The sequence below is a fragment of the Rhagoletis pomonella genome, unplaced genomic scaffold (assembly GCF_013731165.1).
Source record: "Rhagoletis pomonella isolate Grant_MI unplaced genomic scaffold, Rhpom_1.0 Rhpom_scaffold_00003, whole genome shotgun sequence".
Taxonomy (NCBI): domain Eukaryota; kingdom Metazoa; phylum Arthropoda; class Insecta; order Diptera; family Tephritidae; genus Rhagoletis; species Rhagoletis pomonella.
The window spans coordinates 93,393,835-93,409,941 of record NW_023458557.1 but is presented as its reverse complement, the minus strand read 5'-3'; the positions used below and the strand labels follow the sequence as shown (position 1 = coordinate 93,409,941).

The 16,107-nt window shown below is 30.9% G+C and overlaps 1 protein-coding gene across 3 annotated transcripts in view; it reads right to left on the bottom strand.

Annotated features, from left to right (window-relative positions):
• The window catches only part of LOC118735819 (platelet binding protein GspB-like), a 126,824-nt gene that overhangs the window by 11,616 nt on the left and 99,101 nt on the right, over nt 1-16,107 (bottom strand). For all 3 annotated transcript variants that reach the window (XM_036465790.1, XM_036465791.1, XM_036465792.1), the window contains one exon: nt 387-1,492. In XM_036465790.1, coding sequence (XP_036321683.1) covers nt 387-1,343 — 957 coding nt within the window. In that variant the 5' untranslated portion in view covers nt 1,344-1,492. The remainder of the gene's footprint in view (nt 1-386; nt 1,493-16,107) is intronic.

Here is a 16,107-nt window from a genome sequence, read left to right as displayed (position 1 = left end):
TCTTTAATCTTTAATCTTTAATCTTTAGTCTTTAATCTTTAATCTTTGATCTTTGATCTTTAATCTTTAATCTTTAATCATTAATCTTTAATCTCTAAGCTTTGATATTTGGTCTTTAATATTTAATGTTTTATTTATAATTTTAATCCCTACTTTTAATCTTTAATCGGTCATTTAGCTGCAATATCGACTCCTTAATCCTTCAGCATTAATTCTTAATCTCTATCACCTTCAGCTGCGAATCTTTAGCCTTACGCTTTTAATCCTAAGTCCATAATTAAAATCCGTTTTTTAAACATTCAACTTTTCCCCCAAACTTATATTTTTCTTTTCAAAATTTTGTCGATTTTTTAAATAAATCTTAAAAAAATAGTTTCTTTACTCACAATTTCGTTTGTCGCCGCTGTTGCCGCTGTTGCCGTCGTCGACATCGCCGCATTGTCCGTCGCATTTTTCGACCCCCGACCCCCAAACGACAAACGCTTGTACAAGCTATTCACCGGCGTTGTCGTCTGATTGCTACTGCCGCTGCTGCCACCGTTCGCATCGCTATTGAATTCTCCCGAACTCGCGCCGCTCGATTGCGTTAGCAACAAATCTTGTTCGCATTCCGACAACTTCTGATAGTTTTGCAACGTTGCAGGCGACTGTTCGTCTGGGGTGTTGGCTAGCAAGTTCTTCGAGTACTTGATCGTCATATCCGCTTCCGTGTTGCGTTTCGCCGCAGGCGTTACAGCCGCTGTTCCTGTTGCTGTTGTTAGTGTGCTGGCCACTGATTGCTTACGCTGTGAACGCACATTCACCGGCTCATAGAATTCACCATCACAATTGCTGCGATAGCTGCCCTGTAGGCAATTGAAACTTGTCAGTAGACTTTCGGCGATATTGTTGTCGGCGCCACTACCGCCTCCACCACTGCCACTGCCACCGCCACAACCAGTTGCCGTTGAGTGTTCGTCTATGCTTGGGTGGCTGGTAAAGAAGGTGCTATTCGAACCACTTGCGTTTGTGGAATTTTGAAAGTTTTTGTAATTTTTAATAGTTTCGTAGCCGCTGAGTAATTCGTTTTTAATGAATTTTTCAATGAAATTCGTTGGCGATTTGATGCCTTGCATGGAACTAAGTGAAGCGAAAAATTTGCTGCCACTCTCTGAGTTATTTGATGTGGAACGGCGTTGCTTGTGAGTGGTGATATTTGTGTTGTTGTTGTCGTTGTTGGTGTTGATGTTGCTGATGTGTGTCGATGATGCACTTTTGTTGTTTATGTGGCATTCGCCGCTGCTGTTGTATTCGTGCACTTGTTGTAGTCCATAGATTTGCGAGGAGCCCAATAGGCCAAACATGCCGATGACCGCTATTGGGGATTTGGGTGAACGTTTTTTTGTAGAGTCTTTCTAGTGCACTGAATGTAGTCGAGCGGGTTTTCGAAGATATTTTTATTTGTTTGACATAATAAAAGGCAAGCTGGCAGTGGTACGCGAATTAAAATGACCTAAAATGAAAGAAAAATATATATTTGAGAAGTGTTGGTAAAATTAACGCTGTGGTGAAGTTCATATTCATATTCATAATCATATTCATGCCCATATATCTATATTCATGATAATATTCATATCCGTATTCATATTCTCATTTATACTCATTAATATTCATACTCATATTCATTTTAATATTCATACTCATATTCATATTCATATTCGTACACATATTCATAATCATGCTCATATTTATATTCTTATTGATATTCATATTCATATTCATATACATGTTCCCATTTATATTCATATTCATACTCATATTCATATTCATGTTCATATTCATACTCATATTCATATTCATACTCATATTCATACTCATATTCGCATCGAAAATTTGAGAGCCTTGACATCATTTTCCAGTTCCTATGTAAAATGATCTCATAAATCTGAGTTATGTAGGTATATAACAAAAAAAACCGAACAATTTTTTACCAAGGGGCGAAAATGGTAGACTTAAGTTCGATAACACCGAGTGCTTTACCTCATGTTTTCATAGCACTACGGGTTTATACTTAGAAACTCGTGATTTGAATTGTAATATGTGATTAACCGAGGAATACTTGTAAGTAAATAAATTCTTACTTAAAAGAACAATGTAGAAAATAATTTGCTACAAAAAAATTCAGCAATTTCAACTAAAAATATTTTTTTAAACTTTTTTATTCTCAAAAAATAAAAAAATTATTAATCAAGAATTTTTCCTGCTTTTATTTTTTTGCAGTGGTTTTTTAATAAGTTTTTTTCCAAAAAATATTTTCCCAAATATTGGTTTCCCCTAAGAAATAATTTGTTGCACAAAAACAATTTTTTTCGTACACAATGGTAAATTTTTTTTAAAATTCTGGAAAAAAATTTATTACCTACATTATTTTTTCCATGCACCTTAAAATTTTAATAAAAAAAATTTTTGTTTCGAAAAATAATTTTGTCCGTAACAAACTATTGCTGTAAAATTTCTTGTTTTCATAAAAATGTTTGGAAAATTTGTTCTAATTTGGGTAAAAATATTTTTTCTTCAAAAATTGTTTTTTTTTTAACCTTTTGGGAAATATGTTTCCCTTAGCCCTGAAAGGCTTAATAAGTAAAGTTAGTGTTTATACGCATGCTACAGTGTATAGGTACGTATGTATGTAGTTAGTATATTACTTGCTTGTCATCGATTGCTATTAACAATCCAAGTGACATAGTAATTGTGTTGACGTAATAACCGCAAAGCTCTTCAAACAAAATTGTGCGTATGTAACATAAATGAATACCATTACATATATACATATCTACATACAAGTATGCTTGCCTATAATTTTTTAATTTTTTTTTTTTAATGTAAAAACCGCAATAGCAGCAACAAATAGTTTTCTTCGCTATTCAAGCATTGATTTCCGCTGCAATTATAGCAGTGATTGACACGTGCAGTATGTATGCATTTGCATGTACGAGTATGTTCGCCTTCATGCAAAATATACCACAAATATGCGATTGCAGTTAATACTATACAGAAGCATCACGTTGTAATTGATATGATAAATATGCTTTGTATATATGTACATACATATGTATGTATGTGTGTATGTGTAAAACACTGCATATTTTCCTCGCCAAATATAACTACAATCACTGTAGTGTTATGTAATTTTCGATGAATGCGAAGTGTCAATATAGAGATTTAATCGCATAACACATAATTTGTTTTATTAAGTAACACACATGGTGATAAGTGTGTAACTGTCACAAATGCAGAGGCACTCAATCACAAAGCTGCTGTACCATAAAAAAGATTCGAAGATTTGAATAGAAACAATGTGTGTATGTATGCATATAAACTTAAGCGATTATTTGCATTCATATGTATGTGCATACACCAGTGTGACATAAAGTATTTATGCACTTTTGTTTGTCATCTCAATCGAAGCACAAATGATACAAAACTTTATGGCTTATGTTTGGCATGGTTTTGTGGCCAGTCGAGTTGCCTGAAGCGTCATGTAACTAAAATGTGACGAGATATAAAAGAAAAATATGTATGTAAAATGGTGAATCAAATAATATCGTAATAAATATGCACGTTGGCTCGCACGCGATTATGATTTGCATACATAGATTTCAATAAAATTTCTAGCGCTAACTCAGCTTCAAAAAGTACGCATATAACTACAAAGTAAAAGTGTTCCGCATAAGTTTATTGAATATCTGTGTATGTGCATATGTACTAACTATCAACGCTCCATTTGTTGGCAGAAAAATGGGAACAAGCATTTGGCATATACATGCATATGAATAAATATGAAGCAGTATGAGTTGCCTTTTTGTTCTTGAAGCTAACCATTAGAAAATGCAAATATGTAACTATTAAAGAAAGCAGTTAGACCTCGCTGATTGTGTCATTGGTTGCGGAAATGCCAAATGATTACACCGTGCGACAAAAAAAAAAACAAAAAAAAATTCAAAACACACGAAAGAATCGATATACTCACGAAAGTATGAGCCAAATGCAGTAAACCTGCGTTTCTAATTTTTTACTCTGACGTCAGCAATTTTTTTTGCCAATTACTTTGAAATTTAAAGATATGATTAATTCAAAAAACTATTTTAAAAAATCAGTACAATATAGAATAACAATATGGGTACCAAATGAGAGTGGAGATTAAAAAGAAATAAAGTTTTTTGGTTTACCAGAGTGGAAAGGTATTGAAAATGTGCTTTTAATAAATTTTTAACTTTTTAAGTTATTAAACTTTGCAGGAAGAATTAAAAAAAAAAAATTAATTAAAAAAAAGTATTGAAAATTTTCATGGATATTCAAGCAAAATTTGTAAAGGACATTTTCCATTACCCATTCGTCGTTATGCACTAAAAAATTTATTCCGTTATAATTCTACAGAAGAAGAGAAAAAATCTCTTATATGACACCCTTATTAATATCCTAAATTGCACCGAATTTTTTTAATTATTTTTTGAAATAATCATATTTTTTTAATTTTTAAGTCCTGTAAAAAAATCCTGATGCCAGAGAGAAAAACTAAGTACGCAGTTTTACTATGATTTACACATATTTTCGCGACTATATCTATTAATTGTTTTGTGTGTAAAATTGACTGTCGCACGGTGTTATATGTATTCAAATTCAGATTTGAGTGAGTGTAATAACGATCGACTACCATTGGAAATTTAAATAAATCATAATGCCCGATTTCCACTGGTCACTGACTTAGAAAAAATATCCAACATTTTTTTATTAAAGTTATCCATGCAGTTCATATCCACATGATTTAAATAATACAAGCAATATCAATATGAGTTAGAAAATACGTGAGCATAATGCCGAATTTCCACTGAACTTGAAATGATTAAAAATTGGTGCCATTTAAAAAAGCCATATATAGTAACAAATAACTATAATGATAATTTTAATGAACCGTAGCATAGAGGTAATTTTTAGTGCTCAACTTTATCATACACATTTTTATTACCTAATACCCAGTGGAAATCTGTAAAAATATACTTTTTTTTTGAGACATTAACTTTGAGATAATAAAATTTTGCCCTTTGGCGTCACAAAAGCCGATCGTGTCTTCTTCGGCATACTTCTAAAATCTTATTGCTTATGTCGATTGCCCACGTATTGATGAAATTCAATTAATCTGTATAAACCAGGGTACCGGACTTTTATTTAAAAAAAAAGTCGTTAGAAAAAAGTTATGTTTGGACTTTTATCTTATTTGAAATAAAATAATCGGTAAAACCGGACTTTTATTTTTTAGTCTAGTAATGACAGTGGAATTTGGCGAAATAATTTTTAAGACGGAAATTAATAATAGTAAATTTGAATAAGCGTTTTTTTTATTGTAAGAAAAATATTTTTATTTCGGTCTTAAAACATATTTGGAAAACGAAACTAAACTGTTATTGCTGGACTAAAAAAATTAAAGACCCGAATTTTCAGTCATTACTGTATTTTTTCCTAAAAAGTTCGAAAAATAAAAAAGAATCCAGAATTCTTGTCCAGGAGGTCCCGTGATCTAAAGAACAGTGATAACTTTCTTCTACGACATTATTTTGCCCGGGTATTTTATAACATCGAAAAAAACCTGTTATTTGGAATTGATGCTTGTGCTAGTAAATCGGCGATTGAAAACTTTTTGTCGATTTAACTTTCGATAAATTACTCGTATTGCTCTCAATTTTCTCATTGATGTATTTATCGATATTTCTACGACTATTATATTTTTAATTTTATCGAAATACATATGTACATAGTTATCGATATTAATAATTTCTAACTATATTATCGCTATATTTTTGGATGTAATGCCGGATTAATTGGTACATATACCAATTTATCGATACAAATATGCAATTTCATGCAGTTGTTAATTAATACGCTTGTCGATAAATATACTTATCGATATCGACAACAATATTTATCGAGAGAGTTAACAAAATTTATCGATATCGACAACAATACTAATCGAGATCGATGTGAATTTCAATTTTAATTAAAAATAAATAACAGCTAATTTTAGGTTTTGAAACCAAAATACCTAATGAAAAAAATTGTATCATCGCTTTTCGAAGAAAGGATTTCTCACACAAAATGGCTTTACGCATTGATAAAAAAATGCTTATTCTTATTATTCACAAATTCCGTTACCAGACAGAAATAGCACGCAAGTATGTAGTAAATGTTTTTATAGCCTCCAAAAACGACAACAGTCGCACTTGGCTGGTTTTGAACTTTCATTACTTCCACTTCCCACCAAACAGGGCGCACACAACGGAGTACACCGTATAACTTGTGTATTGTATTCCCAAACATCTAAGCATCTTAGTTGGCAACCCAACTTCATAATTGGTGTAGGAAATTTCGTTTTCAGCTACTATTTGACCCACAAACACAATAAAGTAACAATTAGGCGTTCTAAAGTACAATCGGAAATGCGTATATCCAAAAACTTGCCTTTGCTACATACATACATACATATGCATCTCTAATAAGCATACTCAATTACAATTTTTGATTTGCATGAGTAGTTTGTAAGTATGTTTTGAAATTAGCTGTAGAATTATTATAATAAAATTAAGCACAGGAAATGTTGATTGATTTTGTTTTCCTTTTGCTTGTCTTCTATTTGCTTTATTCTACTCAAAGACAGTTTCGCTTTTATTTGCCATATGCTGAGCGTTTGAGATTTCGCTGGGCGTTTCTGTTTTTGACGTTTCCGCTATTATTATTATTTTTATAATAAATTAAGGCTGTTTGAATTGCTGAAGTGAAAGCTGCTCTATTCGGTTGTAAATTATCATAATTTTTTTTTTATGAACTGAGTGTTTGTCTAAATGGTCATAAGTCAGAAATTCTTATCATGGATTTTAATTTTCAAATTTTCGACCACTCCTTTCGCTCGACGATTCCCTGAATAAAGCTTTCCTGTATTATTTTTGTATTTCTATGAAAAACTATAATAAAACTATTCAGCCCCTTTGATTAGTCGCAGTTGGTATGCAAAATCGAAAGACTTAAGTCATAAACTTGGATGTATCCTTTCGGTGATACTTTGACTTACATACATATAGTAGCAAAATTGCTTTTACAAAATTATTTGCTTGATTTTTATTTAAATAATTGTATCTTTATCAAATATTTAAACTAGAAAGTTGTTGGCCATTTGAGTACTAGGGAAACTGGTATTTTAATGAGCTACACTACGCATAAGAGAATCATGTTTTGTTTTATTATTTATTTATTATTATTATTGTCTTATTATTTATTTATTGTAGTGATTTAGCTAATTTTATTGTAAATTTCTTAAAAAAAAAAAATTTTATAAAAAATAAAAAATTTGAGTGAAAAAAAATTTCATTAAAACGGCTTCAAGCTCAATACAGTTGTTAAATATAATTGTTATAAGGCCATAAATAACAAAAAAGAGAAAAAAAGAAAAATGAAAAAAATATCCCATTCAGGATTAAATGAAACATATTTCTCAGAAAGTTATTCCACTAAATATAAGGAAATCGTGTAAGATTTAAGTAGTTTTATATTTTCTATTTTTGAAGTAAGCTATTTTGATCAAGAAATGTTGGAAAGTTGATTATTATCAAGATTTTTTAAGATTTTTTTTTTGGGAAAATAATTTTTATGAAAAACCATAATTAGGAAAAACAGCTTTTGAGGCAAAAAATATTTTTACCAAAGTTAGAAGAAATTTACCAAACATTTTTAGGAAAATAAAAAATATTTGCAGTAAGTTTGTTTCGAAAAAAAAAACATTTTTGGAAATAAAAATTTTAAATATAGATAATAATTGTTTATTATTAAAATTTACGGGTACTAAGTAGTTAACGGGAAAAATAATGTAGGTAGCCAATAATGTCTGCCAGAATTATAAAAACATACACCCTTCTTATGCAAGGAAAAAATTATTTTTGTGTATTTCTTTGGTGAAAACAATGTTTGGGAAAAATTTTTGTTTTAAAAACTATTTAAAAATCTGGGAAAAAATTTGGAAAAAAAAGTTGATTAAATATTTTTTTTGGAAAAGAAGTTTGAAAAAAATAGTTTTCATTTGTGATTACTGAAATTTTTAGGAGCAAATTATTTTCTACATAAATTTTTTGTGTGGGAATTTATTTACTTACTCCAAATCATGAGTTTCTAAGCATGGATTTAGAGTCCTAAAAGACTCCAAAATATTATTATTACTAATATGATTGCTATTTGTTTTATTTATTAAAAAAAAAAAATTGACAAAAACAAAATAATAAAAAGAAAATAAAAATTTCTTGGAAATTTAAAATTTTTAAAGGTTGTTAGGGAATAGGTTTATTAATACTTTTTTAACAAAAACTAAAAGAAAATCATATTAAAATATGTGCCTTTGAACGTCACAATTTACAAGCCAAATAGTTTTGCTGTTATTTACAGGTGTATGGTGTTGCACGGATTAATTTTTAGATAACAGGATGTTGAGTTTTTAAAAAAGTACTGGAAAGCTCATTAAATAACAATATTAGGTAAGCTGCAGTTTTAATTCTATTGCAACTTGAAGCTCCTCTAAATGAACTAAGCAAAAGATAAAGATAACAAAGCCAAGGAAAAAAATTATTATTTTTTTTCGAAAGCTATGAAAAATTTTAAATTTTCAACTTCCGAAACTTTTCAAGTTTATTTTTGAATATCTCAAAAATAATTATAGTTGCAAAAACTGTAACTGTAAACTATTTTTGCTTTTACGATTTTTTGAATTTAAAAATTCTGTAATTTTGTTATTTTTCGAAATTTCTTATATATCGCTAAATTTCACTTTTAAAACGAGACCTGAAAATTTGTAAAATTTTAAAATTTCGAAAATTTTTTTTTGTGTTTTTAACTTGGATTGATCTATATTTGTTTTACATAAACAATTACAACCAATAAATGAATTCTCCAAAAATAACAAGTTTGCATGCTAATGATAATTTAATTAAAACTGCACTCAACTTCAACATTCAGCCGAAGTGGCCTTTCATGGAAATAATGACGATTTTCTTTAGCATTGAAGCCCTATAACAAATCACTGAAAACTAATCAAATTTTTATGGCTCAAAAAACACTAAGAACTTAAGTTAACCTTCAAAAGCGTAAGGAAATTTCATACGTTCGTGACAATTAAACAACAGTACCAGAAGTGTACTTTTAAAATTCTTATATTAACAAACAGCAACAACAACTGAAAGCGTGTACCTATTTGCTTTTGTCTGCGCCACTAGGTATATTTGCCTTTCTGATTGATTGCCGATCGTTCAATTGTGTTTAATTGTTATATTGCAATTATCTACACCCTTCAGCTATTGTCGATGTTTATTGTTTATGATTGTAATTGCCTAGCTATCTAGCTATCGGCACAATCACCACCCACTGTTCAGTATAATTTATTAACTGATAGCGCATGGAAAGGGGAAAAGATAAAATAAGAACTGGTATGGGCTTGTTTATGCTACCTTGTCAACGGAAATGTGACTGCTCGGTGGGGTGTAGGAATTTAAAGAATGCATGTAAGCAATAAAGCAGTACAGGGCAATAACGGTGATGCGACGAACTTGTAATTGTGCAGGCAAGGGCGACCCTCAAACAACTTATACTCATATCAATGCTAAATCACCTTTGTGTTAGGTGTGAGGCTGGTAAATTAAATTCAAATTATGTAGTCCGATTTGGGTGAGTGAAAGATTGATTTTAAAGGCAGCTGTTCAGGAAGCTTTCAATATGTTAAAGAAGAAAAATTCTCTTCAAATTGTGGCCCAAGATGAGACTGATACTTAATTCAAGTTAATTGGAGCTAAGATTACATTTGTCAGGTAAAAGATGCTGCTTTTACAACAAACACATTTAGACGCACTGCCTACTTCGTGATTTAATAAACAATTATTAACATATATCTTACACTCACGCATACATACATGCATATGTACAGACACATACATACATACACGCGAGCATATAATTATCAAATAAATAGTTTCATAGACTCTACTCCTCCGGGTATTAAAAGTAACAAAATAAAGCAACTGGTGTGAATGCCCAATTGATGAGGCCATTATTGCTGCTGCACTCAAGTCGATGCGTGCAATTATGGCTACTTTTGGAATTTTTAATTTTCATAAATAATAGCATGTTAAGTTTGTTTTTTTTTTTTTGAGATTTCTTTTAATTGCACTTAACAGATCATAAACTGCATTCGTACATACGCACATAAACATGGGGTAGCCCCGACAAAAAATAAAAAAAAAAATAAAAAAAAGTTAACATTTTGCGTGTTGAGAAATGAAAATGGAGATAGTTTATTAAAAATAATATTAAAAATTAAAATTATCGCGTTAATAGCAGTGGTCGAAGCTGAGATACAAAAAAAAAAAAAAAAATGTTTAGCCTCGCAGTTTATAGAGTGAAATTTTCGAGCATTACGTGCTTTTCTGTATGCCAGTAAACACTAGTATTAAATGGAGTATTATTTAGTGTACATATATGCACAAAAAATTACATTAGGGTGCTCCAAAGTAAGTAAAGTCTGAATATTTTTGCACTCACCCCCTAGAATTATTCTATATCGAAAAAATATACCCCTACTTTTTATTTTTAGATCAAAAATATTTAGAGGTCGCTCAAAGTTTTCCATGTATTTTATATGGGGAAAAAATTGCGTAGAAATGTTATGGAATTCTTGAAAATCAATTGAGGGATGCACAACGGTGTCGTAAGTGTCGTATTGTTGTATGTCGTAAGCTTTAAAAGCTTAAATAAATGTCTAGAGAACTTGAAACCACAACCAACAATTTTTTAACACTGCAAAAATGCATAATATTACTTTGACGATGCTTCGCGAACCCCCGTAATATATTTTTTAGGCGTTTAAAGTTTACGACAAACAACAATACGACACTTAAGACACCGTTGTGAATACCCCAAATATTTTTCGATCGGAAAATACTGGACTTCCAATAACAATACTCAATTGTTTATTTAACCAGTTTGTAATACTAGTGATTTTTTATTTATCCCCCCATTGCATTTTCTGGCATATTCTGGAGGTTTCGGCGAACCTATCAATTCTAGTTACTAAGAAAAAATGGTTAAATAAATAATTATGGGGAATCTCTTGAAGAGAAGCAGAATTTTCCGATCGAAAAATATTGATTTTCAAGAACTCTGTATTATTTCTATGAAAAGTTATTTTTTTCACCATATAAAATGCATAGAAAACTTCCCTCTAAAAATTTTTTGATTTCAAAATATTTTTAATGGCGATAAATTTTTCTTCGATATAAAACAATCCTACGCGTTGTGAGCATAATAAATCCGACTTTACTTTTTCTCATGCATTTGTACATACAAACACCTGCCTGCGTATATCTGCGTTCACCTTGTTTTTAATATTTACAATGTTTTGCAAGCTAAATTTTTTTTTAACAAATTTTCGATCACAAACAAAAAAATCTCGTATGCAGTTCGGCAAAAAAAATTAGTTTACAAAAATGCCTTGCGAAAATGCTTTAGATTCGAAGGGGTACAGCGATTTTTTTTTTCTAGTAGGTACGGTCAAATGTATATATAAAAGTATGTACATTTGTATGCATGACAAATACACAAACGTACAAATATATATGTATTCTCCTTTAATTAAAACCATCACTTAAGTGCAAATTAATGAAATACCTTCCCTTCGGCTATCTGTCAATCAACAACCATCGAATATTCTTCTTGCTAATTAATTTTTGCCATCAAAGTCGCTGATTTCTTATCTTTCAGGGTGTTTAATTACAAAAATGTAAATATTTGCTTTTTGTAAATATCTGCTTTTATGCTCTTGGCTAAATTAGCTCATTTTCCAGTCAAAGTCAACTATGTCATCGCTAAGTAATGAAGAAGTCTTCCGTAAAAAAAAAAAAAAAAAATCAGAAAAATGTTTGCAGAAACAAGCAATTATTCCTCGAGACAACTAAGCAATTACCATAACAGAATTTTTTGGAGTATTGAAAATTGATTAAACAAGCAAATCAAATATTGTTTTTTTGCAAAAGCTTTTTGTTTTTATATATGGATTTTATTAGCATACATACTTCACTTTCATAGAGAGATAGACAATATAACTGGGTATTTTATTATAATACTGTTAATTAGTGGGCTATAAATAAACTCAATAGTTTCGTGTTTTCAAAAATATTATGAAATATTAGTATTTAGTAAGTGTTAATTTTTTTTATTGGTTTGAACCTTTAAGTAACTTCTTCATCTATCTCTTCATAATAATCATAATTGACTAAATAAAGATCTTGAAGCATTTTAATAAACCGAAAATATGATAAGACGATGCATAAGGTAAGCTTGAAGGTCATACATTCCTTGCTGTTACTGTAAATCAACTAAATGTTTAGAGAATTGTTTAGAAGGAATATCACCACCACTCTCAGAGGGAGCTCTAGAGCGATATGAGGATTGCTGCGAAAATTTAAATATGAATTCTCCTTGACTCCTACCTACGACAAAGAGTTTCGACAAAAAAATCCCAAACTCTCAAAATCTACCAAGTGGAAAATTTCCGATACACTCCAACTATCTGTATAGGATTATTATAGCAAAGAATGATAGTAAGTTAGTTAAAATATTGAGTAAAGCAGAATAACAAATATTAACGGCTTCTTTGTCCCGATGAAAAGGCCTTAGCTTTAAAGCACTAAAATACTGCCAGCCTCCCTAATAAATGCTGAAAGAGCTTTCATAACCGATGTTTTTTTTTTTGCACACGGAAATGGTTGGAACGGAAACAAGTGCTTCTTGAGTGTATGCACATGGTATTAATTTAACAAAAACGTCCTAATAAAAGGTTAAAGAATAACATTTAGAAAAAGACCAATCCACGAATTAAAACAAAGGTGAGTACGTACATAGATAAAGGAAAGGATAAAGGCAAACACAAAAATAAATACAAAAACAAAGATACGTAAAGATAAAGGCAAAAATGAAAATCAAAGTAAATTTAAATACTTTACTTATGCAAGGGCAAAGGGGGACAGAGAAAAAAAAATTAAAATAAAATAATTATAAAGAAAAGGATATACATATGTAGACAGAGACACAGAGACTCAATCTGGGAACCATTTCGTGATTCTAGAGGTTTTCGGATTTCTCGGTACTTATCGATATTTTTTCTCGAATTTGTTATCAATATTTGTATCGATTTGGTTATCAAAATTTTTAATACATCTTTTACCAATATTCTTTATCGATTTTGTTATTCATATTTTTATCGATTTTGTTATCGAAATTTTTATAAATTTTTTTTCAATATATTTTTTCATCGATATTTTCATCGATTTTGTTATATATATTTTTATCGATGTTCTACCCATATTGTTTATTGAATTTGTTATAGATATTTTTATTGGTTTTGTTGTCTATATATTTATCGATGTTACTATCGATTTTGTTATCGATACACATGATATGACATCATACGACAGAACATCATATGATATGATATCATTTGGCATGACATGGCATCCCATCACATTACATATCACATGATATCACATCACATTGCATCGCATTAACTGACATAACATCGCATAACATTTTTATTACGTCATCGCACCCACATTATCTATGTGAATATGTAGACGAAGAAAAGGATTAAAGTAAAGATAAAGGAAAACAGAATGACATAAATGTAATTAGAACGAAAAGGGTACAGGTAGGGATATAAATAGATAGAAAAAAGACAAAAAGTATAACCTTAAGTTAAGGCATGTAAGCGGTAGACATGTTTCACTTCTCCAGTATGGGCCAGGCGCACTTACTTTTTTTTCTAAAGGAAGAATAGCCCACTCACTGCTCTCCAGTACTCACTGCGGCCTGAGCTTACCCACTCAGGCATCATAGGTGCTGCAAAAGAGTTGAAGTAAACCCTGTTTTGTTTGTTTTTAAAGCAATTTTTCTGTTCAGTCCGAAAAACTGAATACTCGAAACCGCAGCAAATGTGGTATACTAGATACCGAGAAGCAATTAATGGTGAGTCAATCTTTGAGCCTTAAGTAATTATTGTTTATTAGTTTGAAAAGTCTTTGAAGCGAGATTTTAGTTAAGCTAGTATTTACTTTCACACCTACGTTTTCGGAGTGCTCAACTAAAGTGAATTATTAATTTCATTCAATAATTCTAACTTGCCAGCGCTAAACCAGTTTTAATTGGCGCAATTTTTATAAATAAGCAAGTAAAGCCAACAATTTATTTTTTTTTTGGGTTTTCAACAACAATGCTAACATTTCGCTTTCATTAAAGAAATTCTCACCAAAAGTGGCTCATCGTAAATCTTTGTGCACAGCTTAATTGCGTGCTACTATCATTCAGATTGTAAGTAGATATGTATGTATCAATCTAAGACAAACTAATTTGGCAGGCAAATAAAGCTATAAAACAAACATCAAATGAGGTTAACAAATTCACACGCTTTTGCACAATTGATGGCATTTGATGAGAAATTTGTATAGCTGCTATGTATTGTTGTGGATTAAGTTTGTCAATGCTCTTTGCTTGCATGAGAGCGATGAAATAGAAACACTTTGAGATTATAACTAAAGGAAATAAAATTTAAGTAAAAGTAAAAAGCAGTACGAATAGTTTATAATGCGAGTACATATACTTAATTTGTTGCTTTTGACATACATAAATCGCGTGAGAGAATTTTCTATTTTATTTGGCGAAAAGCTGTATTATCTCTTCAACATATAACAAAAACGGGTAATGTTTTTTAAATTCAAACACTGTAACTTTGCATACTAAAGACACGCTCTTCAACATATACAAATTTGCATTTGTATGTACATTTATCTACTTTATTCCCTACCTAACCACCACCTTCAAGTTACGCCTCCTAATAACTACATAGTATGTACTGCTTTGCCTGAAATCATGTCCACCACCGCCGCACATCATTGGGTCGTTTCTGTTTGGTATTTTAAAACAAAAGCGTAACCCTTAATCACATTAGCCGCTGTGTTAAGCTGCTACATTCATTTTGTAACCACGTGCACAAAACGAATTCCAAGAGGCTGGCCGGCAGGCAGTGCTGTTGTTTGCGCCTACTTTTAGCCAAACATACTTGCATTGTATTTTTGTAGGCAAATTGGGAAGAAAACCATTTGTTACTTGCTGGCTTGTTGTTACCTGTTTGCTGGTGATTTGCCGAAAATTGCGAATTTTCTGGATTTTCGCCACACAAGTGGTCATACCACTTACATACATATACAGATATATAAGTATACATACAACGTATTCTATAGTTAAATGTTTTTTTTTTTTTTTACTTTCCAGTTTTATTTGCTTTGAATCCGCTTTGTCATTGCCTATTGTCAGTTTAGAAATAGGAAGCCGCTTTGCAAAAAATCAATTCTTTCGGTTAGCATGAAATGAGAGACTATTTTAAGGAAGAGGAACTCTTACATTTATAGTGAAAAGTATGATATATGGTATATCGACGTTTTTGAGGAGATTACAACTCGTAGGTGGCAAATGATCATATTAAGTACAGGCAACCGAAAGAAAAAATAAAAAATAAAAAATTAAGAAATAAACCTTGACGATCGCGCCATGTTATAATTCTTTAAACTTATATTAGCTATTAACAGCAGTTAAGCCTTTGGCGGAAATAGGCAGGAACCGAGAACAAAAGGTATGATCGAAACTAAATGTCGTTCTCATAGTTTTGTTCCCAAGAACGCTTCAAAACCAAAATGAGAACAAAGCAGTCGAGAGCGTTCTCAATGGGAGAAAAGAGAAAAAAAAGAGAAAAAATTGCGATCAATACTTTCGGGAACATTTCTAAGAGAACAAAATGGGAACAAATGACTCCGGAACGTTTTAGAAAGAACCAAACGGAAACAAAAGTCTAAGGAACTTTCTCTCGAATAACAATTTGGGAACTAAAGTTTCAGGAACTTTCGGACAGAGTTCGCGAAGAACGGAAGCGAGAACAAATTTTTTCCAAATAGCGTTCATTAGATTGAAAACTAGAATTGATAAAAAAATAACTGAACGATA